This window comes from Typha angustifolia, chromosome 4 (genome assembly GCF_048772165.1).
Source record: "Typha angustifolia cultivar Huaian chromosome 4, ASM4877216v1, whole genome shotgun sequence".
Classification (NCBI taxonomy): Eukaryota; Viridiplantae; Streptophyta; class Magnoliopsida; order Poales; family Typhaceae; genus Typha; species Typha angustifolia.
Genome location: NC_133242.1, coordinates 5,125,221 through 5,152,386, shown reverse-complemented (window position 1 = coordinate 5,152,386; position 27,166 = coordinate 5,125,221). Strand labels below are relative to the sequence as shown.

The 27,166-nt window shown below is 39.6% G+C and overlaps 1 protein-coding gene across 4 annotated transcripts in view; it reads right to left on the bottom strand.

The window, feature by feature from the left end:
• LOC140758768 (vacuolar protein sorting-associated protein 35B-like) overlaps positions 1 to 20,015 on the bottom strand; it is a 34,574-nt gene extending 14,559 nt beyond the window's left edge. The window contains exons 1-14 of one of the 4 annotated variants that reach the window (XR_012104148.1): positions 19,744 to 20,015; positions 19,569 to 19,665; positions 19,367 to 19,493; positions 18,412 to 18,597; positions 8,046 to 8,133; positions 7,791 to 7,847; positions 7,617 to 7,706; positions 7,415 to 7,537; positions 5,314 to 5,388; positions 5,173 to 5,232; positions 1,610 to 1,726; positions 1,027 to 1,266; positions 886 to 951; positions 580 to 669 (exon numbers count right to left, since the gene is read on the bottom strand). Coding sequence is in view for 3 of the 4 variants with exons in the window: in XM_073095056.1 (XP_072951157.1) it covers positions 580 to 669; positions 886 to 951; positions 1,027 to 1,266; positions 1,610 to 1,726; positions 5,173 to 5,232; positions 5,314 to 5,388; positions 7,415 to 7,537; positions 7,617 to 7,706; positions 7,791 to 7,847; positions 8,046 to 8,133; positions 18,412 to 18,597; positions 19,367 to 19,493; positions 19,569 to 19,665; positions 19,744 to 19,845 (1,518 nt within the window). In the remaining variant the exon portion in view is untranslated. Of the gene's footprint in view, positions 1 to 579; positions 670 to 885; positions 952 to 1,026; positions 1,267 to 1,609; positions 1,727 to 5,172; positions 5,233 to 5,313; positions 5,389 to 7,414; positions 7,538 to 7,616; positions 7,707 to 7,790; positions 7,892 to 8,045; positions 8,134 to 18,411; positions 18,598 to 19,366; positions 19,494 to 19,568; positions 19,666 to 19,743 lie in introns of those variants that run through there. The other 3 variants (XM_073095056.1, XM_073095055.1, XM_073095057.1) reach the window with 3 other exon arrangements.
• Positions 20,016 to 27,166: the final 7,151 nt, after the last annotated feature.

Below are 27,166 nucleotides of genomic sequence, written 5' to 3'. Positions count from 1 at the left end.
TCAAAATGTTAATATGCATTTATTCCTAACCATTAAAAAAAAAATCTCAATCCATTTTGCCAACAGTTTTTTGCCAGATGACCATCCAACAACCATATGTTGACTTGGAAAAGAACATAAAGAGAAAGGAATTGATCAAGAATGCTGCTGCTAAGTTGTATACTGACCAACTTCTGATTCAAAGTCCCTAGTAAGAATCTGTCATTTTAGTAATCCCATTGTATATATTTTAATGTCTCTTTCTGTGGAAATGGAATCTTAATAATTACTTCTCATTTCTTGAAAACTTTGTCATACAAAACACTGAATAACTGCTTAAGATAACGCTAGAAACTTGTGCCACACGCTGAGATAGCATCTCACAAGATGGTCACTTACATGTGCCTATATGAAACACCAGAACAATTCTTTGGCAGTTTCCAACTTTCAATTCTTGAACTTTGGCATCAGTAATAACACAGAGGTGTAAAGAAAAAATAAACAAGTGAACTTAGTTTTTAGGAACATTAGTTAACTCCAATATCACATGATATTCGCAACTCACAAGAAGGCAATAGTAATCTTAGCAACATCAGTTACCTTCATCATTTCGTCAGGGTCATCATTGTGCAGCATGTGAATGAGGCGTGCGACAGAGTTCTGCTCCTCCTTGAAATCCTCTTCATCAAGCTACCAGAAAAAAATAGTTAGTACTGATTAGTAAGGTAACATTCAACTTCATATATAAAGTTCCCAAAGATCAATAAAGAAGGCAAGTTTTCGCATGGAACAAATGCTTTTGATGCAGATATAATTCTAACTCTTTCAAGTCAAGTAGGAAAGACTCTCAGATGAACACATCAAAATGATCATATTGCAGCCTTCTGTCCAGCAATCAATGCTCACCTCATCATCTCGAGCCCCATCAATATCCTTTATCAACCCCTTTATTAATTCAAATAGAGCCTCAACCTAGAATAGAATCACATTCTGTGAGACAAGAGACTCATTTCTATGCAAACTAAAGTTGTTGGGACAATAATGTACATTATCAGAAGTTGATATGAAGGTAGTGTTCTTCATGATGCTTTGAATAATAACCACAGCCATCACTTTGTTTGTGCTGTTGTCCAGGTGATCCATAATTCGTGGATAGTTTGAAAGTTTTAGTGCAGTGACTATATCATTATACTTTTCCAATGGAGCACTCAGAAGTGCGACAATTTGCTTTGTGGCTTTGCCATCTTCAAGCTTTGCTTTACCCGAAAGTTTCTTGACACATGCTCCCTGTAGAACATTAGTGTGATAAATGGGTTAGAGCTTCTTAAGAATAAGACAAAATATAGGCACAAGAAAGAATGCACAAACAGCAAACTGTACTAAATTCCAAAATGATAACGAGCTTGTCTACTGGTCAAAGATTGAAAAACAACAATCTAATTACTTTTTATATTGGATATGTATGAATAACTAAATTTCCAAGAAATCATATCCTTTTAACTTGAAAACCAGAATCCTGCATGTGCAGGTCATCTATAAGCATGAAAAGTGACTCAAATATAGTAAAATACTACTAGCAGCATGCCAGCATATCAAAAATCAGGGTATAGCTTGAAGCAAAATGGCATACCAGTACTTGATCCACATAATCAAGCCGATCAGGGTGTACACGGAGAGTAAATGTTAGAAGGGAAACATATAAAGTTATAACTCCAACAACTGGCATGTCAACCTGTGCTTCTATCACCTGTTAAAAGCAAACATAGACAATCTCAAATGAAGGTTAATATGTAGAAAAGTGATTATATGGAAAAAGACAATGACCATTCAACACGAATTGCCACTACAGTGCATCCAATTAGCTTTTTGGTGATGTACAGAATGGTACATATATCTAGTAGAACCACCATCAGCATGGCAACGACTTGTGTGCCAGTGACATGCCTTTAATATATTTTTAATAAAAAATTTAGGATATATAAAGATGTTTTTGGAACTTCATCACATTATTCTTTGATTTTTTTGTTTACAAGTATTAAAACCTACATTACACTCATTTATCTTTAGATTATTTTTGTAAATGACATGCTTTAGTAAAAAGATAGCAATAGTCAAATATAAATATTATTCAACATATAATATGATTAAGTACATTCATTTAAAACTAATACTAATAATTAAACACTTTGTAATATGATTTTATTTAATAATATAATTGAACACAATATTAAATTGACAATAGTTCAATAATTAAAACTAATATATAGTTGAATATAAAATGACAGGGAAGATCAAAATCTTTATTTGTTGGCATAAAAATAACATGAGAATGTTGTATTAAATACTGTCAGTAATCTTCAAATATATTAATGGTGATGATTTCATTTGCCGGCACAAAATCGAACTAAAGTAGATTGATGATGATCAATGGAAATAGGAAAAAGCTTTTAAAAAAATGGACTTCACATCGACATAGCTCGGCATAGGGGTATGCCACTGGACACCCTCTACCAAGTGTCGTGTCACTATCAACATGACCATCATTGAGTAAAACACACCATAAAGTGCATATACTATGACAATCCCATGTCATTTTAGCAAATTGAAATCATATCATTCAATACCATTCAAAGAGATAATAATACTATCAGAATCAAAAAAGACATAGAACTAGAAAACCTTGATCACACATTCACACAATAAGTAATTAACATCATGGACAACCAATCATTCCTCCACCTGTCAACTTCACATATATATTACATGGACACAAATAACAATGTACATAACCCCTGCCCCACCCTCTATTTTTTTTTTACAAGACCACATATTTGAAGAGACATTAGGCATTAGAAAATAGTACATTCACTGAAATAGGAAAGTGAGACGAACAATACCACCCACTACAATCATATGAGACTCAGATGTCGAGGCCTTGTTTGGTTTGAGACTAAGCTCCGAACTTGATTAATTAGTCTCATTTCTTAGTCTTAATTTTTTTAATAGTAAACTTCATTAGATATAAAAAAGATAAAAAAAAATGTTTTGTTACTGAACTAGGTTAGGGTCCCGAAACTCAAAGCAAACAAGGCCTGAGGTTTCTAGATTTAAAGGAGAAAAAAAATTATGGGACATTGCATTAGGACGCAACTACTAAAGGAGCATAATGACATGCATGTCAAATAAAAGACGATTGACAGATAAACAAACATTGCAGGTTGTGCAGATCTTTATCGTATGTCAGACAAAGACAAAAAGGTCTTGAAAGAGAGGCCAAATGCACTTATGAAGCCAAGGACCTAAAAAAGACTAGTTTATCAGAATGTAAGTGCAACTTAAAGATCCAAAGGAGCTCAGAAATTCCAATGTAAGTCAAACACACATTAGACTAAGAATATCACAGAACAATGTGACGACAGAATCCCAAGACTGCTCTTATTCAAGGATAAAAAACATGGCAATAGCCGAACAAGTTTTTATGTCCCAAATAATTAACTTGTCTACTTACTCTAGTGGAATCTAAATATGTTTAACTCCTCTACTCATCTTTTCCATCATTCAAATCTATTTTGAGAGAAAAACTCTAAGGGAAAGATTTTTCCTTTCAGAGCGTACTGACCATGCCGATGTTGGGACCAGACAATCTTGCATTCCCAACCAACAGTTCTAAAGCATCTTCTCTATCAATGAACATCAAAGGCGTCAAGTGTCCATGAGTTAAAGATTGTTTCACCCAAGGATGGCCATACAGTTTGTGCCATCCGGCACGGATTGAGTATAGGTTGGCACACTAGAAATGGGTCTCTTTGGCAACCACTTTACCAAATCAAAAAATCTCAAGTGAGAGAAGAAGAGAGAAGAAATAGAGGAGATTAATAAGAAATTTAAGGTTTCTTCTTCAAATTACATCAAAAGGTTTTTTTTTTCTTCTTTCACTCAAGTATTCCTTTTGCTTGACACTTTAACAACTAATTTCGGGTGTACAAGTGACAGATCTAGTTTGATTTGGCTAGATCTATCATTTGCAAGTGTCTTTTTACATAGATCTAAAAATACTCTTTAAAATATAGGAATCAAAAGAAAATTTAAAATTTTGATTTCCCCAAATTTTGCCCCAAATATCAAAAAATAAGACAATTACAAAGTCCAAAGATATATGAAGAATATATGAGGTGTTACAACAAGCATTACTATCAATGAATAAATTTTAAGAATTTTTGAGAGCATTTGATACAACATTATCATTTTATTCTTATGCTCACAAATGAAATCTTTGATCTTCTCTATCATTCTACTTTCAACTAGGTTTCTATTTTTAATTATTGAATTATTGTCAATTAATGAACGTGTTCAATCATATTATGTTTTGAATCATATTTTTATTTGACGATAAAATAGGTCATTTATAACTTTAAGAATTTTTGAGAGCATTTGATACAACATTATCATTTTATTCTTATGCTCACAAATGAAATCTTTGATCTTCTCTATCATTCTACTTTCAACTAGGTTTCTATTTTTAATTATTGAATTATTGTCAATTAATGAACGTGTTCAATCATATTATGTTTTGAATCATATTTTTATTTGACGATAAAATAGGTCATTTATAACATCATCTAGAGATAAGACTCTAATATAGGTTCTACTGTATATATCCAAATCAAAATCATGTATAAAAACCATAAAAAGTATATTAAAAGTGTGGCAGTGCATATCAATTTGGCATGCCCTGTCCCAGCAGGGTATCGGCAAGGCACATGCCACTAGCACGGCAATCCTTATTTTCAACCCCTTGCCAAACTTGGTTTGCGAGTAAAGTGACAACAATCACCTCAATAAGTTTGTCCATTTGCCATTGGCTTTGTACGGTTGGTGATACGTAATGGTTACAGTAATTTGGCAGCTAATATGCTATGTTTGATCACTTTACAGTTGATTAGTTTGTTTTACTATTCATTTCCCTCTTTAGTTTTTACGGATGATCAATAGTCAATACTTTTAGTTCATGCTAATGAAGGTGAGATGGAGTCAAGGTATCACCTCTGGAAATCACTTTACGAGGTAGTGGTGATGGTGGTGGTGTCTGGTTGTACTCATATACATAGACACAGCGAACATGACTCAAGAGCTATATACTGCAGGCAGAAATACAAACTCTAGAAAAGGTCCAGGGAAACAAAATAAAAGTACCTTTCCAATGGCACTGCTTAATTTTCCAAATGCTTCAACTTGCAAGAATTCTGGCAGTATCTGCAGTATTCATATATGAGAAAATTATCTCAAGTCGTCGATACGAGGGTGTAAAATACACACTTCTGTACACATACTCACTTCTGTACTTAGAGCCGCATAATTTGACAATCTATCCATAAGTTGAGACAAGACTGTTTTGATATCAACAGTTGGCTGCAGATGAAAACAAAATCTAAATATCAGCGCACAACAAGAAACAACTTTCTTCACAAACAAGCTCCAAGAGAAATAAGGACCAATCACTATAGAATAACTAAAAAAGTAAGCACAAGAAGGCTGAAGCTGCCGAAAAATTAATTTTCTAAATTTCATGCAATGCTTCCAATAAAAAGAAATGAAACACAATTAATAAGTGTTCCTTAAGACCCAAATTGTCTACTATTAGAAATTCAAAACATTTTTCCTAGAACTAGCTGCAACAAGATGTGCAGCAACCAATCAAACTACATGAAATAGATTTCAGTGAAATGTGTCAGAATAACAAAAGGTCATTGCAACACTGTCTATATTGACCAACAAATAACCAAGTATGGTATTTACTTTCCGCTATAAAATGACTAAACATGGATATGGATACTTCCTTAGCTGATCTATAAATAGACCAAGTATAAGGTTGACTCAATTTCAACACCTAAATACAAGGGTCAATGAAACCCATAAACCATACCAAGTATAGTGCTGCGGGTGGCAAATGGTCACCCCACATATTTTTCCGCATATCTTCCATATGAGAAACAAAGTATACCGTTTTTGTCAACTCATTGTTACCATGGAAACAAAGGAAACATTCATGTCACAATTCTTACTGAACAGGAAAGAGAGGAAACCTTCTGCCGAGAGACTGTCATCTAATTGATATGCATAGGCTTGAAGCATAGAGGTACTTCCCACAGTAATTCCTAGGATTATACTAGTAGAGTTTACTACATACTTGACCTACCATTGATAATCTTGACCGGCGAAAATCACACTGGTTTTCATGCCTACACTAAGCAGTGTCATTTTCAAACTCCAATTTAATACCTATCTGCATCTCATGCTAGATTTGTGATGTTGACTCAACTTTCAAGTGAATCTCAATTTTTGGAATCATCCAAACCTTGAGCTGATGCTTGTAGTATCTCAGAGTTTGAATTTGCTTAAACCCTAATGCAAAAGAGGCAATTAACAATCTTACAGTGTGTCAGTGCTCACATACAAATGAAAGCTGCAAAAGGATATTGCAGATACAATCATATACATCTTGTTTTTCCAACTAACAGATTTTATGTTCACAATAAGGATTCAGACTTAGTTGCATCATAACTCTAAACACACCAACAGCTTTAGGTTAACCAGCTGTGGGAACCAATAAGATTTCGCATCGATATATTATTCCAGAAGATCAAAATAAGGTTTATGTCTTCTCTGAGATAGTTTCATCATCATAAACTAAAAAGCAAATTACTGCATTTTGTTTTCACAACAAATAGATTGAATAATATTCAAATTAGTTTCCTGCCCTCATAAATCCATCCTAACTAAATTATACATAATGAAAGGAAGATAAAAGGAAAAGATGGAGTACTTCATCTTATTCATTATCATTGATAATCACCAAAAAGTTCATCAGGTACATTGCTCATCAACTATGCCCAAGTACTACAGTATCAGCTCTGAAAATAAAATAAAACTACCAAATTAGACCTAGAGTCTTAAATAAAACAAACGCCATATTATGGTCAATTATTAGAAAACCAGCCACTTTACTGCACATAGGTAATATAAACCTCATGCCTTACAAATCTTTCGCTTTTTATTTTCATTACTATTTCTCAGGTTGCTAGGTTTTCGATCAGAATATCCTAGTATTTTTTAAACATGTTACAGGAAATACTAGCAATAATAAGTCAACATCACATATCCAAAATTTCCACAATATCAAAGATGAAGATGATGTCCTTTGTCCCAAAGATCCTCAAATTGTCACATAGTGTTAGTTGGTAATTTGGTATAACCAATGAACATTGTAAACCAAGAATGCTCAAACAGACCTCATCCTCAAATTGTCACATAGTGTTGGCTGGTAATTTGGTGAACATTGTAAACCAAGAATAATCAAAGAGACCTCCTATAGATAGCAAAGAAACAAATAACTTTGAACAAAGACAGGAAGAAAACCAGGCACAAAGTTACCTACCTGAAGTTGGGGAAATGCACTTAGTAATGTTTCAAGAGTCTGCAAATGATATTCATCTGGAAAAACTTGGATTATGCAATCCATCAAGTAATACTGGGCCAGGTCATCTTTACAATTGACAACCTGTCAAGTCAACTATCAAATTGTCATTATAATGTGTGACAATGTCAACAAAATTGCCAACAAATAATGAAATTATAACCTGTTCCAACACCCTAGGAAGAACAGTTTCTTTGTACATATCAAGGTCCACACCCTCTATCTGACTTAGAACATGAAGATTCTTTCCAACCTAATGAGAAAATGAAGCAAGGGAGAATACATAAAGGAAGAAATGATATACTAATATTATTTTTACTAGGATTATTGATCTTACAAGATCACGAAGTTCGCTCCTTTCCTTTTCCCGCTTTTCTTTTTCCCGCATAGGTCCCTGCAGACCAGAAAGCCCGATTCCTAGTCTCAACTCAGGATCACCTAACAGTATAAATAATTAACAATCACTACAGTACCTGCGTAACCACAACTATTGTCATGGTATAGAAACATGCTTGAGTTTATGACATGCATGTGCTGGAGTACTATACATGTAAACTCAAAAGCATGTGATATATCTGACACTAAGACAAACCTGATGTTGCATTCGGACCCAGAGTTTATTCATCTCTATGAAGTTTTGCAGAACAAACTCAACAGCATCATTAACAGTGTCAGCATCCCTGCATGATGAAAATGCAAGATATGAAACAAAACTCAGGAAACAAGAATTTCAGAAGAACATTTCGTTATGATTTTGCTAAGCTCTCCCAAATTTAATACTAAAGTTTATGCACATCATGTAACAAGCTTCATTTATATATAACATATATGTACATATAAATATTATGAAGGTGAAACCAGCCAAGAAAATACAAAACAAAAGCGGCCACGGGTGGTGGGCAGTCAACCCACTGCCTAGCACCCAAGGCAGAAGACAGGTGACAAGAAAATCTAACATTTTTAATATAACAATAATAAAAAAAATAAACATATATAATACACATATATACTATATAATATACATTATACACTCATATGTAAGTTGTAACCAATATAGTATATACAAAAATTTAATAGTAAATTCATGTGTAAGAATGGGGGAATTGAAAATATTTGGGGGCTTCTTCGTAAATTCATGCGTAAGAATGGGGGAATGGAAAAAAAAAGTACAATGACAAGTGTAGAACAGCTTGCATGAACCTGGATGGTCTTTGTACTTGGGGTAGTAAAATCACCTCCCCACATAACACCTCCCCCAATCCCACCTCACCTCATCAACCCTTAACCTCACCCCTCATTTTTTAAGAATTGAAAAATAAAAAAATAAAAAAAAAATCTCTTGGGGTGCACTTGTGCATCTTCCACTCTCTCTGATGCGGACATCACTGATAGGACGCGATGGCATGTGTACCAGCGCAGGAGGCACCGACAGTTGATGATCCCTCCTATAGGGATTTGGTTCTGATTTTTATTTATTTAGGATATCTTTTGTTTATTTCCTATGTAGGGTGTTTTTTGCTTAATTCCATTGTAGGTCTATATATAGACCCGTTATATTTCCTTTGGAACTTAACGAAAGTTTATGTGATTTGTTCTCTAGAGGATTTTGGTGTGAAACCTTTTTTTAGGGTGGAGGTGTGAAACCCCATTCCTTCTCTTCTTATTTCTCTATTTCATTTTCCTCCACCACGTTTTGCATCATTTTGGTATCAGAGCGAAGGATCCTAATTTATGGACGCCCCTCCTCCCGGGTTCTACGCTGCTCCACATTTGTTCTTCGCACGACCAATCGCTCCACGAACACCGGAACGTCAAGAAATCCGGCGTACAACGAGCAAAAAAATTACCGTCGACGAGGAACAACAAGAATCTGTTGTCATAGAGGAATCGCTACCGCCTAAGATTCCAAGTCCTTCAAAAAAAAATTGATTATTGTTGCATTATCTAGTTTCCATCGTTATTTTTATTTGTTTTTAGATTGAAAAAAAAAAACAAAAACAAAAAAAAAACAAACAGCACGTCTCTTTTGCTGTGAAAAAAAAAAACAGCACGTCTCTTTTGCTGTGAAAAAAAAAAATCAGTGTTTCAAATTTTCAAAAATTTCTTTTTTTCGCTTTTAATCTTATTAAATCTCAACCAATTCCTTCTTCCCCTAAACCTCCCACCAAATTTCCTATTTCTTCTCTAACATCCTAACAAATCCTATCTATCCTAATTTTCATCCCTCCAATATTTCCAATTTTTAAATTCCCTCCCTAACTTAAAACCAACCCAACCCCATTAAACCCATCAAACCTAAACCCAAAACCCATTAGCCCAAAACCCAAACTTAATTAGACTAAACCCACAACCCATTAATCATTTTCTCCCAACCCGTTACCCAACTTCATCCCTAACCTCCCCCTCACCTCACACCAAAAAAAAAAATCTTAACCCGACGCCGTCGCTGCTGCCCCAACGCCGCCTCGGCTTTGCCTCGCCCCGACAACGTCGCCCCGGTTCTACCCCGCCCCGACGACGCCACCCGACACCGTCGCTCCATCCGACAACGCCACCTGACGCCGTCGCTCCAACCGACGACGTCGCCCCGACGACGCCGCCCCGGCTCTGCCTCGCCCCGACGACGCAGCCCCGGTTTTGCTCCACCCCGACGACGCCACCCGACGCCGTCGCTCCATCCGACGACGTCGCCCCGGCACTGCCCCAACGCCACCCCGATTTAGCGCAGCTCCGACGACGCCACCCGACGCCGTCGCTCCACCCGACGACGCTGCCCCGACCCTGCCTCGCCTCGACGACGCCGTCACTCCACCCGACGACGCCGCCCCAGCTCTGCCCCGCCCCGACGACGCCACCTGACGCCGTCACTCCACCCGACGACGCCATTTCTTTGACGTCTGCAGCCATCACAGACGACGCCGACGTCGACGCCCGCGCCGTGATCTCCCGTGCCTCGTTCCCTACCGTAGCTAACGACGACCACCACTGTCTCGGATTTTGCCGCCGACGTCGCCGACACTGTTGCTGACCACTCCCTCCCTGGTGCTGACGGAGAAGACATGAACAGTGACACATTGTGAGGGGAGGAAGAAAAGGGTGAAGACAAATTAATTAATTTCAATTCCTTTTTTTTTTCCTCAGATGATCAGGTACGTGTTCTTTTCAATGTATTAAATATTTTTGGGTCATTCTTTTCTAGTATCATCTCTAAACTGTTATCAATTCCTGCTGTCCACATATAGTGAGGGAGAGACTACATAGAAACCTTATATGCTTTAGTCCTGATATTAAGAGATGAACTGTGCCGAATAGAATATTAGCATTATGTTAATTTTTGGAAAGAAATTTAAAGGGTTTGGCATTTATTAAATGTGACTTTTGTTTAAAAACCATTAAGTCTTGACATTAGTCTTTGAATCTCCTGAACAGAAAATCTAAATTCAATTAAGTATTCATTTTTAAGATTTTCTTGATTGCATAGCATATCATCTCATATCATTTAGGAGACGTCTGCATTCCATTAGGTTAGAACATTATTTAATTTTATTTAAGTTAGCAAGCATAAAATTAAAAAGATAAAAAAAAAAGGGATATATATATATATAAATAAAATATATAAAGCAATACATAACTCATTCATTACATATTAGTGTATGCCAACACGTAGAGGTAAGGCTTATCTCCTCAGTGATTCTAGTGAGTCCAGCAGTAGCAGTATGGATCCCGAACTTAGTAAGAAGCTCGACGACATTATGGGACAACTAGGTACCTTAGCTCAACAAGTCAGGGATACTCAAGATACTTTACTTGGGTATCAACGGGTGACCGATGAACGACTATATAGGGTAGAAAGACCTCGTGAGCACATCGCTCCTCAAAATAACCACCGCCCTGACCTTGAACGTAGTGAATCTCCCACTCCTTTACCTCGTCAACATTTTCAAGGGAATGAGCGAGATCCTGATGAACGGTACCTTCGAAGCATTAAAATTGATGCTCCGATGTTTGATGGTCGTCTAGATCCGCAACACTTCTTGGACTGGATCAAAGACATGGACCGTTACTTTAAATTGTATGATATGTCGAAAATCCGTAAAGTCAGGTTTGCTGCCATGAAATTGACTGGGAAAGCAAATCAATACTGGACCAACGTTGAGACTCTTCGTGAGATTAGGGGTGAGCTTCCAATTGAAATTTGGATTGATATGAAAAATGAACTAAAACGTAAATACCTCCCACCTTCCTATTACCCTAAGCTTCTAGACAGATGGAACCGACTTACCCAAGGGAGTAAGTCCGCTAAGGATTACGTTGCGGCCTTTGATGAATTGCTTGTTCGGTGTAGCGTGATCGAATCAGAAACCCCTATGCAAATCTTGTCCAGATTTAGGGCTGGCCTACGTGAAGAATTGAGAAGTGAACTTTTTGCTCGTAACATTGATACTTTGGAAAGGGCCTACAGCTTAGTTCAAGATTTAAAGGAGTCTAGACCTAACCACATCTCCAGAAATTATGAAACAAGACCTCAAATTCATAAATCCGCCACAGGTCCTCATCAAGCCAAATCTACTAGTCAATCTTTTAATCGATCTACCCCTAGCCCTTCACAATCCAAGGTAGAATACAAAGATAAAAACATTGAGAAAAACTTTTCTAAGATTAATCCTCGGGTCAAATGCTATAAGTGTCAAGGCTATGGACATGTTGCTGCAAATTGTGCGAGCCCGTATAAAATAAGTTTAATTGAGGAACCCTTCGAAGAAGACTCCGAGCAAGGCTTTGATGGATATGTTCACCATGTAGACGGTGAAGGAGATTTTGAAGATGAAGACGAAGAAAATACCCTAGGATGCCTGAGGCACATAGACTCCACAAGGTTACATGTTGTTAGATGTGCCCTCTCTCAACCTAAAGTTAATGATGATTGGAGGCGCAACTCCATTTTCCACACATTCACGAAAATTGGAGATAAAAATTGTAAAGTAATTGTGGATAGTGGCAGCTGTATAAATGCCGTGTCCTCCACCATTATTTCAAAACTAAATTTGAGAGCGGTTTCCCATCCTAATCCTTACAAGGTTTCGTGGATTAATTCAACCACGCTGGAAATAAAAGAGCGCATATTGGTTCCAATTGAATTCACGACTTATAAGGATAAAATCTGGTGCGATGTATTGACCATGGATGTGGGTCAAATTATCCTTGGAAGGCATTGGCTATTTGATAATGATGTGCATATTTATGGCCGTTCAAATATCTGCATGTTTGAACATGAGGGTAAGAAAATCAAGATTCTTCCATCACAGCCTAGAGGTGGTAAGATGGAAAAGAAGTCTGATCCCATCCACTCCGACAATAAAGTCAGCTTGATTAGTGCGAGAGGCATTGAACGTGAGATGAGTAAAGGAACTCCTATTCTGATTCTTACGGCTCGAGAAATTCTGAATGAGCCTAGTGAATCGATTCCTTTTGAAGCCACTGCTGTGATTGAGGAATTCTCGGATGTCTTTCCAGAGGATCTCCCGGATGAATTGCCACCAATGAGGGATATTCAACATGCTATCGATTTCGTCCCGGGTGCATCTCTTCCTAACTTGCCTCATTATAGACTTAACCTTACTGAACACGCTGAACTAAAATGACAAGTTGACGAGTTATTGAGAAAAGGCTTTCTGAAGGAAAGCCTAAGCCCTTGCGCAATTCCCGCATTGTTAACGCCAAAGAAAGATGGAACATGGCGTATGTGCGTCGACAGCCGCGCTATTAATCGAATAACGGTAAAATACCGTTTCCCCATTCCTTGTTTGGATGACATGCTGGACATGATGGCAGGGGCCACGATCTTTTCAAAGATAGATTTAAAAAGTGGCTATCACCAAATTCGTATACGCCCTGGCGATGAATGGAAGACTGCGTTTAAAACAAAAGATGGGTTATATGAATGGACAGTTATGCATTTTGGTTTGACTAATGCTCCGAGTACTTTCATGAGAGTGATGACTCAAATATTACGACCTTTTATAGGACAATTTTTAGTCGTATACTTTGATGACATCCTTATCTATAGTCGATCTCGGGAGCAACATATAGATCATCTTCGTCAAGTCTGCGCTGTCTTGAGGAGAGAGCAACTGTATGCAAACCCTAAGAAATGTACGTTTCTGACAAACAAAGTTGTTTTCTTGGGTTTCATTATCTCATCTGAAGGAGTGTCTGCTGACCCTGATAAGGTCAAAGCTATTAAAGAGTGGCCTGAACCCCGTACCATAAGAGACGTGAGAAGTTTTCATGGACTCGCTACCTTCTATCGTCGGTTCATCAAAGGGTTTAGTATCATTATGGCTCCAATAACAGAATGCCGCAAGAAAGGTGAATTTAAGTGATCAGCAAGTGCTACTAAAGCTTTCACTGAAATCAAAAGGAAAATGGTGGAAACCCCTGTCATGCGACTCCCCGATTTTACTAAAGTTTTTGAGGTCACTTGTGACGCTTCTGGAGTTGGTATAGGGGGAATCCTGAGCCAGGAGGGCCATCCGATTGCCTACTTTAGTAAAAAGCTGAATGAAACTAGACAACGATATACCACTTACGATAAGGAATTTTATGCTGTGGTTCAATCTCTTCGCCACTGGAGGCATTATTTGCTTCCTCAAGAATTCGTAATCTTCTCTGACCATGAAGCTCTTCGCTACCTTAATTCCCAGAAGAAGCTTAATGCTAGACACGGTAGGTGGGTCGAATTTCTCCAGGACTATACGTACACCTTGCGACACAAGTCCGGAGCAGACAACAAAGCGGCCGATGCACTGAGTCGTCGCATGATTCTTCTTTCAAGGATGAACGCAGAAGTAATAGGATTTGACAAAATCAAAACTGAATATGAATCATGTCCGGATTTTTATGAAGTTTACAATTTATTAAACGATGGAGAGACTCAGGAAATAGATGGTTTCATCTTGCAGGATGGCTATCTATTTAAGTCCCGAAGGTTATGCATTCCTAGCACCTCGTTAAGGGAATTTTTAATTTGGGAATTGCATGCTGGGGGTTTAGCAGGACATTTTGGGCAAGCAAAAACTATCGAAGCTACGGAACATCGATTTTTCTGGCCAAGAGAGATGTTATGAGACTTGTTAGTCGATGTCATGCATGTCAACTTGCTAAGCAGCGAAAGCAAAATCAGGATTGTACACGCCTTTACCAGTTCCTAATTGCCCTTGGCAAGATGTTAGTATGGACTTCGTGCTTGGACTTCCAAAGACTACCCAAAAGCATGATTCCGTTCTTGTGGTGGTGGATCGATTTTCTAAGATGGCCCACTTTATACCCTGTTCCCGAACTTTTGACGCCTCTCGAGTTGCTAAAATCTATTTTGACGAAATCGTTAAATTGCACGGGCTACCAAAAACTATTGTATCAGACAGGGATGTAAAATTCACTAGTTATTTTTCGAAAACCCTATGGCATAAGATGGGAACTAAGCTTCAGTATTCAACTGCTTTCCACCCACAAACTGACGGGCAAACTGAAGTAGTCAATAGGAGCTTAGGTAACCTACTAAGAACTCTTGTCGGCGAGAATCTAAGAGACTGGGATCAAAAACTGCCAACTGCTGAATTTGCATACAATAATTCTGTTAATAGATCCATAGGTCTAAGTCCAACTGAGGTAGTATATGGTTATAAACCTAGACAACCTATAGACCTCATTCCTATGTCCCATTATCATAGGTTGTCTGAGTCTGCATCTGCATTTGCATCACATATTCATGACTTCCATAAAGAAATCAGTAACAGAATTGCTCAAAATAATACTATTTATAAAATTCGAGCTGATCTAAGAAGGAAATTCAAAGAATTTAATGTTGGAGACTTTGTGATGGTCCGGATACGTCCGGAACGGTTTCCACCCGGAACTGTCAAAAAGTTGCATGCACGCAGTGCCGGACCTTTTAAAATTCTCAAGAAAATTAATGATAATGCTTATGTTCTAGATCTCCCTAGTGATTTTGACATCAGTTCTACTTTTAATATTGAGGATCTAGTAGCTTATAAAGGTCCAGATTTTACTCCAGATAACCCACTAGATACTGAGCCTACCTATGAGCCTGTTTATGAGAGAACCTTTTTACCTCCACTTCCCAATATTCCGCCTAACACAGCAGACGAAATTGATAAAATTTTAGATGATGAAATTATTTCAACTAGAGAAGGTGGATCCCAACGGTATCTAGTACATTGGAAAGGACGACCTACATCTGATGACACGTGGCTTGATCGTCACGATTTGGAGGTGCATCACCCTGATACCTTAGAGCAGTATGAGAGCAGTAGAGCAGCACACTCGACGGAGTCGATTTCTCTCCCACCCGGGGAGAATGATGCGGACATCACTGAAAGGACGCGATGGCGTGTGTACCACCGCAGGAGGCACCGACAGTTGATGATCCCTCCTATAGGGATTTGGTTCTGATTTTTATTTATTTAGGGTGTCTTTTGTTTATTTCCTATGTAGGGTGTTTTTTGCTTAATTCCATTGTAGGTCTATATATAGACCCGTCATATTTCCTTTGGAACTTAATGAAAGTTTATGTGATTTGTTCTCTAGAGGATTTTGTTGTGAAACCTTTTTTTAGGGTGGAGGTGTGAAACCCCATTCCTTCTCTTCTTATTTCTCTATTTCATTTTCCTCCACCACGTTTTGCATCACTCTCCCTCTCCAGCACGCAATGAAGCAATCACAAGAGCTTCAGCCCAATCCAAATCAAAAACATATTTGGATTTTCTCTATAACTAAAACCCTAAATCCCCTCTCTCTATTTTACCCCAACCCTTTCTTCCCCCTCATTCTTCTTCCTTTACCGTCGAAGCCGTTGCCGAGGAATCGAACCGCCGGAGCAATCGGAGACGCAACTCATTGATAAGCCATGGATGGAAGATCTCCCACCGCCGGTCACCATGGCTGATCTTCCCTCTCCTCTTTCAAGTCGTAGTCGAGGTCGCAAGGACGACGTTAGCATGGTCGACGGACTGCCGACGACAGTGATCGCCGGCAATATCCTTTTCTTACCCCCCAACCCCCTCTCTCTTCATCCCTTAAGTTAAAGGATTCAGGTCAAGTTTTCAAATCCAAGGAAAAGGGACCCTAACTCATTTAACTTAATTAGATTGGACCTTTAGCCTAATCCATTTAATTGGATTGTTGGGTGGACTGTATGCCAACTACAACCCAACCCAACGAATCGCATATTTATTCGTATTATATTTTGTACTTTTTGTCAGACCACGTATTTGTGTGCAAATTTAATTATTATATTAGTGCGCAAAATATATGATTCAATGTATTGCTATACTTCGTGCAAATAGAAATTATTAATAAACAAAAATATTAGTGAAAAAAAATGACTGACATTTGGTATGACTTAGAGTCTACTTGGAGGTCTAGAGAAAAGTCCTATTTTAGATCGCCGAGATGACTTTCTTAGGTGACTATGGCGGGGTTAGATAACAGTCTCAAGTTAGATCGAAAGTCTTTCTAAGGTGACTCTAATCTCTCTTTAACGATTAATGAAAGAGATAGGATACATTTATCATATAGTGATACTTCTTAATGACCTTAATTGGATTAGCTTTGAGAAAAGTATCCGAGTGTCATCTCGAAGTGACTTCTAGTTGATGTGGATCCTTAGGGTATAGATCCAATTGAGACAAATAACATTATTATTATTAAGAAAAATTCAGTATGTTGGAACTAAGCATGTTATGAGATATAACTCTCTGTTATTATTATTGTCATTATTATTGTTATTTTAAGAACATGCTTAGCAAAATTGTCATTTTATATTGCTAGATTTGGATTTTATTTAAAATTATAACTTTCAAATTTATTTAGCTTTTAAGTGAATTCCACTCACTAAGCTATAGTTGTTGATTCATGGAATTTTTTCTTCTAATATTTCAAAAAATAGTCAACGTGGCGACTAAACGAGATGCACTGGGATCCCACCTTCACTTAGGATCTACCATTTTTACCTTTTAGTTATTTTAGTTTTTATGTAATAGACTATATGTTAATTCAATTTGCTTAGAGACACATTACTGATAGCATTGGTTATTTTCATTATTATTAAACTAAATTATCAAAGTCAAATTTTCTCATTAATTCTTGTTACTGTGTACTTAAAAAGTATTAGTAAGGCTTTGTGTATCTCAAGCATATTCAGGTACATGGCCGGTCATAATTCTGATTTTGGCTCATGACACGTTTTCCCTTCCATCTTCCCGCAATCCCATCTCAATACAAACCCCATTTTAGTCACGTCATCTTTTTGATCAAGTGATAAGCACACTACTATAGGTGGTAACCAGTTAGGGTTCTCTCCATTCTTCTTCCTCCTTTCATTTCTCCCCCAAAACTCCACCACGCTCTCCTCATCCATGCTGCCAATCTTGTTTCCGCTGCCGCTGGTTTTGATTTGTGAGAAAGACGGGTAATAGGATAAATGAGTGCTTTCCGACCTATATGATGTGTTCGTAGAGGGATATTGTTACTCATAAACCCATCAGGTTTGATCTCCTATTCCTCTCCCTCCACCCCGTCGTCCTCATCTCATCCTCTTTTAGGGTTTGCCGATTTGCTATTGAGCAAGAGAGAATGAGAGAGAGTAGTTGTGCTAGTTTTTTCTATATATAGGTTAGTTATTAAACCCAATCCGCTTAAAAAATCTGACCCGCTTCACTTTGACCCGCATCAACATAAGGCGGGCCAAAGCTTTGACCTGCCCTTCGCCAATGTCAATCTGCTTAGTGGGATGGTCGGTGCACCGCCCCACTATGGTGGCCACATCCGCCATTAAAAACACTAATACAAACAGACAAATTTTTTGAATGATGATATCTTAATTATTATATGTATTAAATGCTTGAACTTCAAAGCATATATAGATAATATCAACTTACCCTTCATACTCAGAACCAATATCTGGCAACTTATCCCTGCTAATTTGAGAGAGATAACTTCTTAAGAAAAGCCCACGTAGAGGATGTTGAATGGCACGGCACATTTCTACAAGGTCCTTAAGAACATCCTTGGCAGGAGCCTCTTTTGATTTTATGTATACAGATCCTACTGTGCAGAGGAGATACCTGAAAAATAAACATATTAAACTTCACACATAAGAATTTTAAGCAGGAAAACTACATACATAACAAGTTAACAAACATCTTGCTCCATCAATATATGTGTACTTTTGTAAATGAGTGCAAATTTATATAGATATATACCTGTATTCAAGTATATTTAAATCTGATGTGATGCATGCATAAACATGAAAAGATAGAACATCACATATACAAACTAGAACAAAAAGGACCAGATATATATGGTTATGTTACATCTTACAAGGCAAAAGTGACAACTGTAAGGAACGGGGTGAGACCTATGAAAACCTAGGCTTACGCATCATTCATTTTTTTATTAAACTAGATGAATTACCAATATTAGATGGTTAAAACTTAAAATCCTCCATAACCAGATATTTCCCTGAAATGCTCTAATCTGCTACAACGGAAAGATCTCTAGAGATAATTCTTTGATAAACAATAACACCTCACAAGCTTGATAATGTTCAAAGTTCAAGCCTGCTACCTCTAAACTGAAATCATTCTTGAGTATAAAAAGGGATTCGAGCATGCAATGCTCCTGCCAATGCAAGGTCTTGAAAGGGCAAACACCAGATTTCATGGTGATGCAGGAATAGCTTACTCTTACTTTATTTGGTCAATAGTAGAACTAATCAATGAGTTAGACTAACTAAGCAGGTTACCCAAACTCCACGTCAAATAAAATAAGATGTTATAACAGCCATTAGGTTAGGAATTGGATCAAAAATCACAGAATTTTCATAGGGCTTACAGCCTGGGCAAGACATTGCCGGCGTGCTGCACGAGCTCGTACAGATCAATGATCGAACAGTTGCCACGCTTGCTCTCCTCCCTGAAGAACATCTCCAGCTTCCTCAACTCATCAAACGCCCGCATGTCTACCACCATCACTCAAGTCAACACCCATAAATAACCCCATCAAAACAAACAGCCTAAACACAAAGATCACGTACACAATTCGTAGTACTTGTGGGGCGAGAGCCGCGAGGTCCGCAGTTCCGACAGCATCTGTGCCGAGAACTTGAGCGCGTCCTTCAAATTGTTCGTATCCTACCAAGATCGAGAAGAAGGGTGAAGAGATCCAGATAAAACAAAGGAGAAGATTAGGGTTAAGGTAAGGGTTTATACGAGGGCGCGGTGCATGTAGAAGGCATTGTGCTGGAGGCCGGCGATGCCCTCGGCGAGGTACTTCTCCTCGTCCTCGGCGCCCGCGTCCGGTGGCAACGTCATCGATCGAGATGGTGAATGAATTGGAGAAGGAGAGCTTCCGATTCTTCTTGGAATTGCGAATTTTTTTCTTGGCCTTTGGGTATAATTTAAGGCGGGGTAGGGTTTGATGCTTGATGCGGAGATGCCGATCTAGAGAGAGAGGAGGGGACGAGAGAGAAAGAGCCGATTGACGATCTGGTAAATGAACGGTAGTGGATCGCTCGTAGAGGTAGATGCAGGAATTTGCTACGTAGGGACGATGCTTGACAGCCAACCATTGGTTGCAACGTGGCCAAGAACTTAGAGATGTTGAGCAATTTTCTGAAAATAAATCTATCTTAATATGATTAGAGGAATAAGCGAGGACTTAACACCACGCTTTGTCTTTTTTTTCTTTTCTTTTTTTCTTTTTTGATTGAAAAGAGCAGAAGTTTAGCTGGTGCTTACATCAATCCAAGTTACTCTTTTAACTATCAAATATAATAATGTCAAACAAACTCCTTAGGCTAGGTGTCCAAAGAGCCTCACCTTCGGCCTGTCCGCAACTCTATTGTCTCCTCCATATGTGTGAGTAAACACGACATTTATGAAAGAAGTGCAAGGCAGTTCACCAAGCCTCTAAGGCTTTGCCGCCTTGGAATATTTTGACCACGGTCTGAGCATCCGTCTCTACTATAATCTTACAAATTTTCCTTGCGCCTTCAAATGTGCTATCTGTATAGCTTTGGTCTCACAAAATTCAACAAAGATTTCAAAAATAGACTCAAATCCTGCTAATTTGATCTTACCCTTTAGAATGGTCTCCCAACTGACAAGGTGAAGGTCGCGCCGCTCTGCGCTCTTTTCCCATAGGAAAGACCTGGCAATACTAGAGATCTCATCTAGGATAGATTTTGGCAGCCACATCGAGCCCATATGGGATGGTCGCCAAGGTTGCTTGCACAAGAGTGATCTTCCCAGCCAAAGATAAGACATTCCTCTTCCAGTTAGACTGTTTCTAACACACTCGTTCCACCAAGTTTCGGTGGCTAAGCATCAGGGTGCATAGACCAGAGATTTTGCTACCGAGATAAGTGAACAACAATTTAGCCTTCTCAAGTTGCTTAATACTATAGACCTCTTTCTTAGCATCTTCCTCCATCCACGAAGGGATAAAAGCTTGGACTTGTCTTTGTTGACCTTTTGATTTGTGAGTCAGGTATACTAATCCAAGGCACCTATTAATTCTTCAGCATTGCTTCGATCTTCTTTAGTTATTAGGAGAAGATCATCAGCGTAAAGAAGATGCGCCACCTTGCCCTCCTCGGAGTTGAACCCATCAAGTAACCGAAGCTCCATCTTCTTATTGAGTATGGGCGTTAACAACTATGAACAAATGATAAACAAATATGGGGATAAAGAGTCACCTTGGCAGGGGCCATGACGCGGGATGATCCCCCCACCCCTCCCTCTCGAGCCATTAATTAGAAGCCCGAAGCTGAGGAATTCAATATAGGCTCAAATCCATCCCTACCACTTTACCAGGAACCTCATTAGTTCCAGAGTTCACATTATCACTTCCCACGAGAGTCTGTCATAAACTTTCTCCATACCCATCTAAGCTAGCATAATTGTCGGGGAATTCTGATTGCTTACCATCCAGTGGGTGATTTTCTACACTGCCAAAGTATTGTCATGTATAGATCTGCCTGAGATGAATGTTGCTTGCTCCGATTCAATGAGTTTGTGAAGGAGCGGCTTCATCTGATCAACAAGGATTTTGGCTATCACCTTATAAGCCATGTTACACAAGGCTATTAGCCGATAATCTTTGACCGTCATCAGGTTATCCTTCTTCGATATTAGGGTAATATACGTACGCCCCCACTATTTCGACAATCTACCCTTCATGAAGAACTCTGCCACAGCCTTGCAGAGGTGGGTGACTATCTCCAACAAGTATTCCGTGTAAACCTCGGTCTATATCCCATTAGAGCTCGACGTCTTGCCCCAAGGCCTGCTGTAGATTATAGCTATAATATCAATCAAGCTGATCGGATCAACCAGCCTTTAAGCCACCTCCTCGTTTATTGTCGGGATGGCCTGAAGCATCTTCCACTCATCTGTTGAACTTGTCTCCAGCGCCGACCCCCATAGCTCCATATAATGAGCTTGGAACATAAATCTAATCCCTTCCTGATCCATGATCCAAGCCCCTAGCTTATCAGCCAAGCCTGTTATGTGATTCCTCCAATCTCTAATACTGATAATGAGGTGGAAGGAGGTATTCTTGTCCCTATCATGTACCCAGCGGAGTCAAGAGCTCTGCAACCACTTTAGGTTAATCTACCTACTCAAGGTAGTTTATAGATTATATAAGCTTCTAAGCTGGCCCACTTCGTCCTATCTCAGCCCCCCACTCTACATCCATCCTTCAAGCTTCTTAATGGCACATTGCACCTTTCTAAGCCAAGCCTCCACATAATCCAATGCTGCAACTACTCAATTCCTTGAAGGCCTTCTGAGTAGCATACATTATGTGCATGAAGTTTTGTGTTACGAACCAAATCTAGACTAATCCATACGTAAGAAAATTATAAAAATTTAGATGGGCGTAGCCTTGTGAGTTAGGGCTATAATGACTCTAGTTTTACCTAAATCAGAGGTTTGGATGGAAAGTTAAAAATAGTGGAGATAAGTTAGAGAGGGCGGAACAGTAATTATTCGACGTTGCGACGGTCGTCAGAGGGTGGCAGGTGGCCAAGGACGGTGGTGGATGGCTGCATAGTAGGGTGACTATTGGAGGTAGGAGGTGGCTAGGGTTTGAAAGCTTTGGAGGATCTATGGCTATGATCTACCCTTAGAAAGGTAAAGACAATCTAACGGCTACGATAAAATGGTAAATACGGTAATAAGAAAATAACTAAACTCAATTAATTCTCAATGCTTGAATACTTGGATTTTTGCCTGAATAACAAAGAAGCCATGCCCTTCTATACATAAAGATGGGGTACAATGAGTCATACTCGGGCTTAGCCCTAAAGGCTGACACGACTCGAATCAGGATTTACCTTAAAGGCTTACATAACTTAATTAGAGTTGCATTAAGGGCTGTCAAGACTTATTTAGATTTGCCTTAACTACATTTGCCTTAAGGGCTGTTATGAATTATTTTGACTTGTCTTAATGGCTCACATAACTAAACTAGACTCGACTCGACTCTCGACTTAACCCATGTGGCCAAATCGTAACAATCCACCACGGTTTTGACACCTTATCCTCAAGGCGACTAGTCTCTCACATTCTTCTACTCATACAACTTATCATGTCAATTAGTGGATTCAGGTTCATCTTCCTCTAGTCCGCCTAGGAACATGACATGAGCTAGCTAGCGCTTGCATTTATGATCGAGGGTAAATCGATCATCACAGTAAAAACACAAGTCTTTTCTTCGGTGCTCTTCCAAGTCGTTGGGTACAAAGCGGTGCGTGATCATCCTTCAGTTAGGCTGAGTCAAGGCAGATACCGTCTCTAGTGGGTCGTGGGCTTGGGCCATCTTTCTCTCTCCTCCTCGCAGATCTAGTTCAGCTGATCTAACTTGGACTCCATCAGGACAGCTAAGGAGAAAGCCTCATCAGAATTAATGGGTCTCAAAGCCTTGACCTCAGCCTGAATGTCAGGCCTGAGCCCACTAATGAAGGGTACTCTTCAAGGCTGAGTCAGACCAGTTAATGACTCGATTGCATATTCGCTCAAACTCCTCCCGGTAATCTTGAACTATTGTTGACTGAGTCAGCTTAGTCAATATGGCCTAAAAGTCCTCGTACTGGGTCAGACCGAACCAAGCACAAAGCACATTTGCAAAGTCCTGCTGTTACTCGAATGGTCGAGTTCGCTCAGCTGATTGGTACCACATAATTGCCATGCCCTTGAAGTGGAATGAGGCTAGCTGGACCTTCTAGTGGTTGGGCATGCCACGGTATGTAAAAAACCACTCCGCTAGGTAGGTCTAGTCTAGCGGGTCTCCTCTAAAAAATTTTGAAAAATCAAGCTTGACAATCCGACCTTGGATCCCAAAATGTGGTCTATCATCGTAGGCGAAGTGACCTCAAGGTCGAGGCTGGTCTCATGGGTCATAGGCCCACGGGTTTGGCTCATGTCGCCCTCGGGGTACATGTGGGTTCAGCTTAGTTTGACGACGCGGGCCCACCGATTCATTCCACCATTCTTCCTCGGGCTCATCCTCGTCTCGTGGTCTTGTTCATGGGTTCCAAATTGGTTCGAGGCGGTCGAACCAATTCATGAAAATTTGGGCTATCTCAAAAAGCGTTCACATCATCTCCTTTGTTCCGATAACCTAACCCTAAGGCTAAATTTGGAATTCAGCCTAGGGGTGCCGCACAAGGTGTACATTGGGAGGTAGCGGCTGGGTTCGATCGGGGGTCACCTGTAGTAGACCCCTGGTTGGTCCTCACGACGGTGGAACAACAGTGAGCAGCGATGGAGGGCCAAACTCGAGCTCGGGCTTGAGCTGATGCAGCGACGGCTCTGGTGCGTTACCAGCCGGTACACCGGTCCCTAGGGACTGTGGAAGGGATCATTGGCCCCACTGTAGGGGAGCAACGGTGGTGGGAAGTCATGACAGAGCCACCCCAACGTAGGGGTAGCTTCCCGCAGTTGTGGCTGTCGGGTTCAGCCACCCGATGATTGCCTGCAGCTACAGCAGCCACCACTAGTCGACCGTCAGCCGTGGTCACCGATGGGTGTGGGAGCATCAGACTCGCGGCCACCAGTCGCGGATTTGCTACAGCATGAACTGTCATTGCTAGTGGTCTTCCAACCAGTGTCGGCGTGAATGGTGGTCGGGGCTCAGGTGCAAGGGTCCCATCGAAGGGACCGAACGTGGCGGTAGGGGCCGAGAGCGACCGAATGGCTACCGATGGGAGGCTAGGGTTTTCAGCCCTAGCTCCCACTACGGGTGGGGAAGACAACTCGGTGGCCGTCTCTGGCTGCTGCTCCGGAGTCAATACGACGACGGGCTCAGCCTGCAGGGATGGAAGGCATTCCTCCATGACTAGAGGAAGGGTTCTCGCTAGCGGTTGGATCTCCTCTCCACTTCCTTCACGATTTGAAGTTGGAGGCCGTGGTTGGGCTATTTCTGCCGTGGCCGATGGCACTCACACTGCAGGTCAGTGAAGGGTAGTCGGCACCTTCCTTGGACCAGCTAAGCTATGGCCTAAACCGCATGTGCTAAGACCTTGGCTCGAGCCACTCGCGGCTAGGATGGACCATGGCTCAAAATGGTGGGCCCTAGAGCAGAACCCACTATAGGCCTCTCCTCCTCGTGGTAGATGAGACTCACACGAAGATCGATGACATAAAGTTTGAGAGCAAATGAAGGTTTGGAAACTACCATGGACACCTTGAGGATAAGGTGGTCAGAAGTATGGTGGATTGTTACGATCCGACCACGTGGGTTAAGTCGAGTCAAGTCGAGTCGAGTCTATTTATCTTTTAATTATTTCATGATGTAAGTTTTTTAGGCAAGTCTAGTAATGTGAGTCATTAAGGCAAGTCGAAATAAGTCATGACAGTCCTTAAAGCAAGTCTAAATAAGTCACGACAACCTTAAGTCGAGTCTATTTATATTTTAATTATTTCATGATGTAAGCTTTTTTAGGCAAGTCTAGTAATGTGAGTCATTAAGGCAAGTCGAAATAAGTCATGACAGCCCTTAAGAAAAGTCTAAATAAGTCACGACAGCTCTGAAGGTAAGTCTAGTTAAATCAAATAAACTTTTAAGGCAAATCCAACTAAGTTATGTAAGCCTTAAGGTAAGTCTCAATTCAATGTGTCAGCCTTTAGGGCTAGTTCTAGTGGGACTTGTTGTAACTGACCTCTATATATAGAGAGATTAGGTTTCTTTATTAAGAATGCAAGAATCCAAGTATTTAAGTATTGAGAATTAATTGAGTTTAGTTATTTTCTTATTATCATATTTACTATTTTATCATAGTCGTTAGATCGTCTTTACCTTTCTAGGGGTAGATCATAGACGTAGATCCTCCAAACCTTTCAAACCCAAGCCACCTTCTACCTTTAGGAGCCACCCTACTATACGGCCATCCATCACCGCCCTTGGCCGTCCGCCACCCTCTGATGACCGCCGCAACATTGGATAATTATCGTTCTGCCCTCTCTGACCTATCTCCATCTTTTTATTTTTAACTTTTCATCTCGACCTCTGATTTAGATAAAACTGGAGCTATTAGAACCCTAACTCAAGAAGCTACCTCCACTTAAATTTTCATAATCATCCTACAAACGGATCGTCCTAAATTTGGTTTGTAATATTTTGCATGTGGCTCATGTGATTGCTTCCTTTCCATACTTCATGATAGCCTTGCTTTCTTCATATTCCATCAACAATTGTTCAAATCGAAACGACTTTGAGCCTTGCTAGTTTGCCTCTGCGGCTCATAATGAAAGTTTACATAGATAAATGAAAATATGCATGTGTTTCCCTCAGGCGAGGAGATGACTGCATGTACATCATACCTTAAAACTGCCACCACATCTAGCCACCCAATGCATGGCGTCCATAGCACAACAATGCCACCAAATGCTCCCACAACCAGAACGTAGAAATGCGACCACATCCTGCCGAGAGATCCTGGCCACATTAAAGCTTCTCTTCCAACTAACATGCTAACACCAAGCTTTGTCACAACCACCACTACAATGCAGTGAGTTGGTAGTAGCTTATCCACTCATAGCAGGAGATCACAAATTTAAATGTGGATCAATTTTATTCGTGAAAAAAATATTAAATTGGATTGCATCTATGTGCGCTTGCTTTGATATATCATGACTAGTGGTTTAGTCTATTAATGACCCATTTCTTGAAAGAACCGGCACATATGTCCAACTTATATATTGAAGAAGACTAGCTAATATATTAACTTATGATTAGCCTACAGACTCTTTTTGAGTAAAAGATAAACAATGAGCTATGTTTACTTATTATTAGCTTTTTAGTTTTTGACTAAAAGATACATGTTTGAGTACTAAGATGAGAGGTATTATATTGAATCAGGGGAGGCAACAATACGAACACGAGCGAGCTAGGTCTTGCTTATGTTAGGCTCAACTTGAACATGAACCAAGCTAAAAAATTAAGATGAAATCTCAACTTGTGTTTAGGGGTGGCAATAGAGTTGGGTTAGTCGAGTTTTGGTCAGTCAAAAAAGTACAAACATGAACATAACCTGTTTATTAAACGGGTCAAATTTTCTAAACATGACTCGTTCATTAAACGGGTAACACAATAAAACCCATTTAACTAGTTTAATAAATGTCTTGT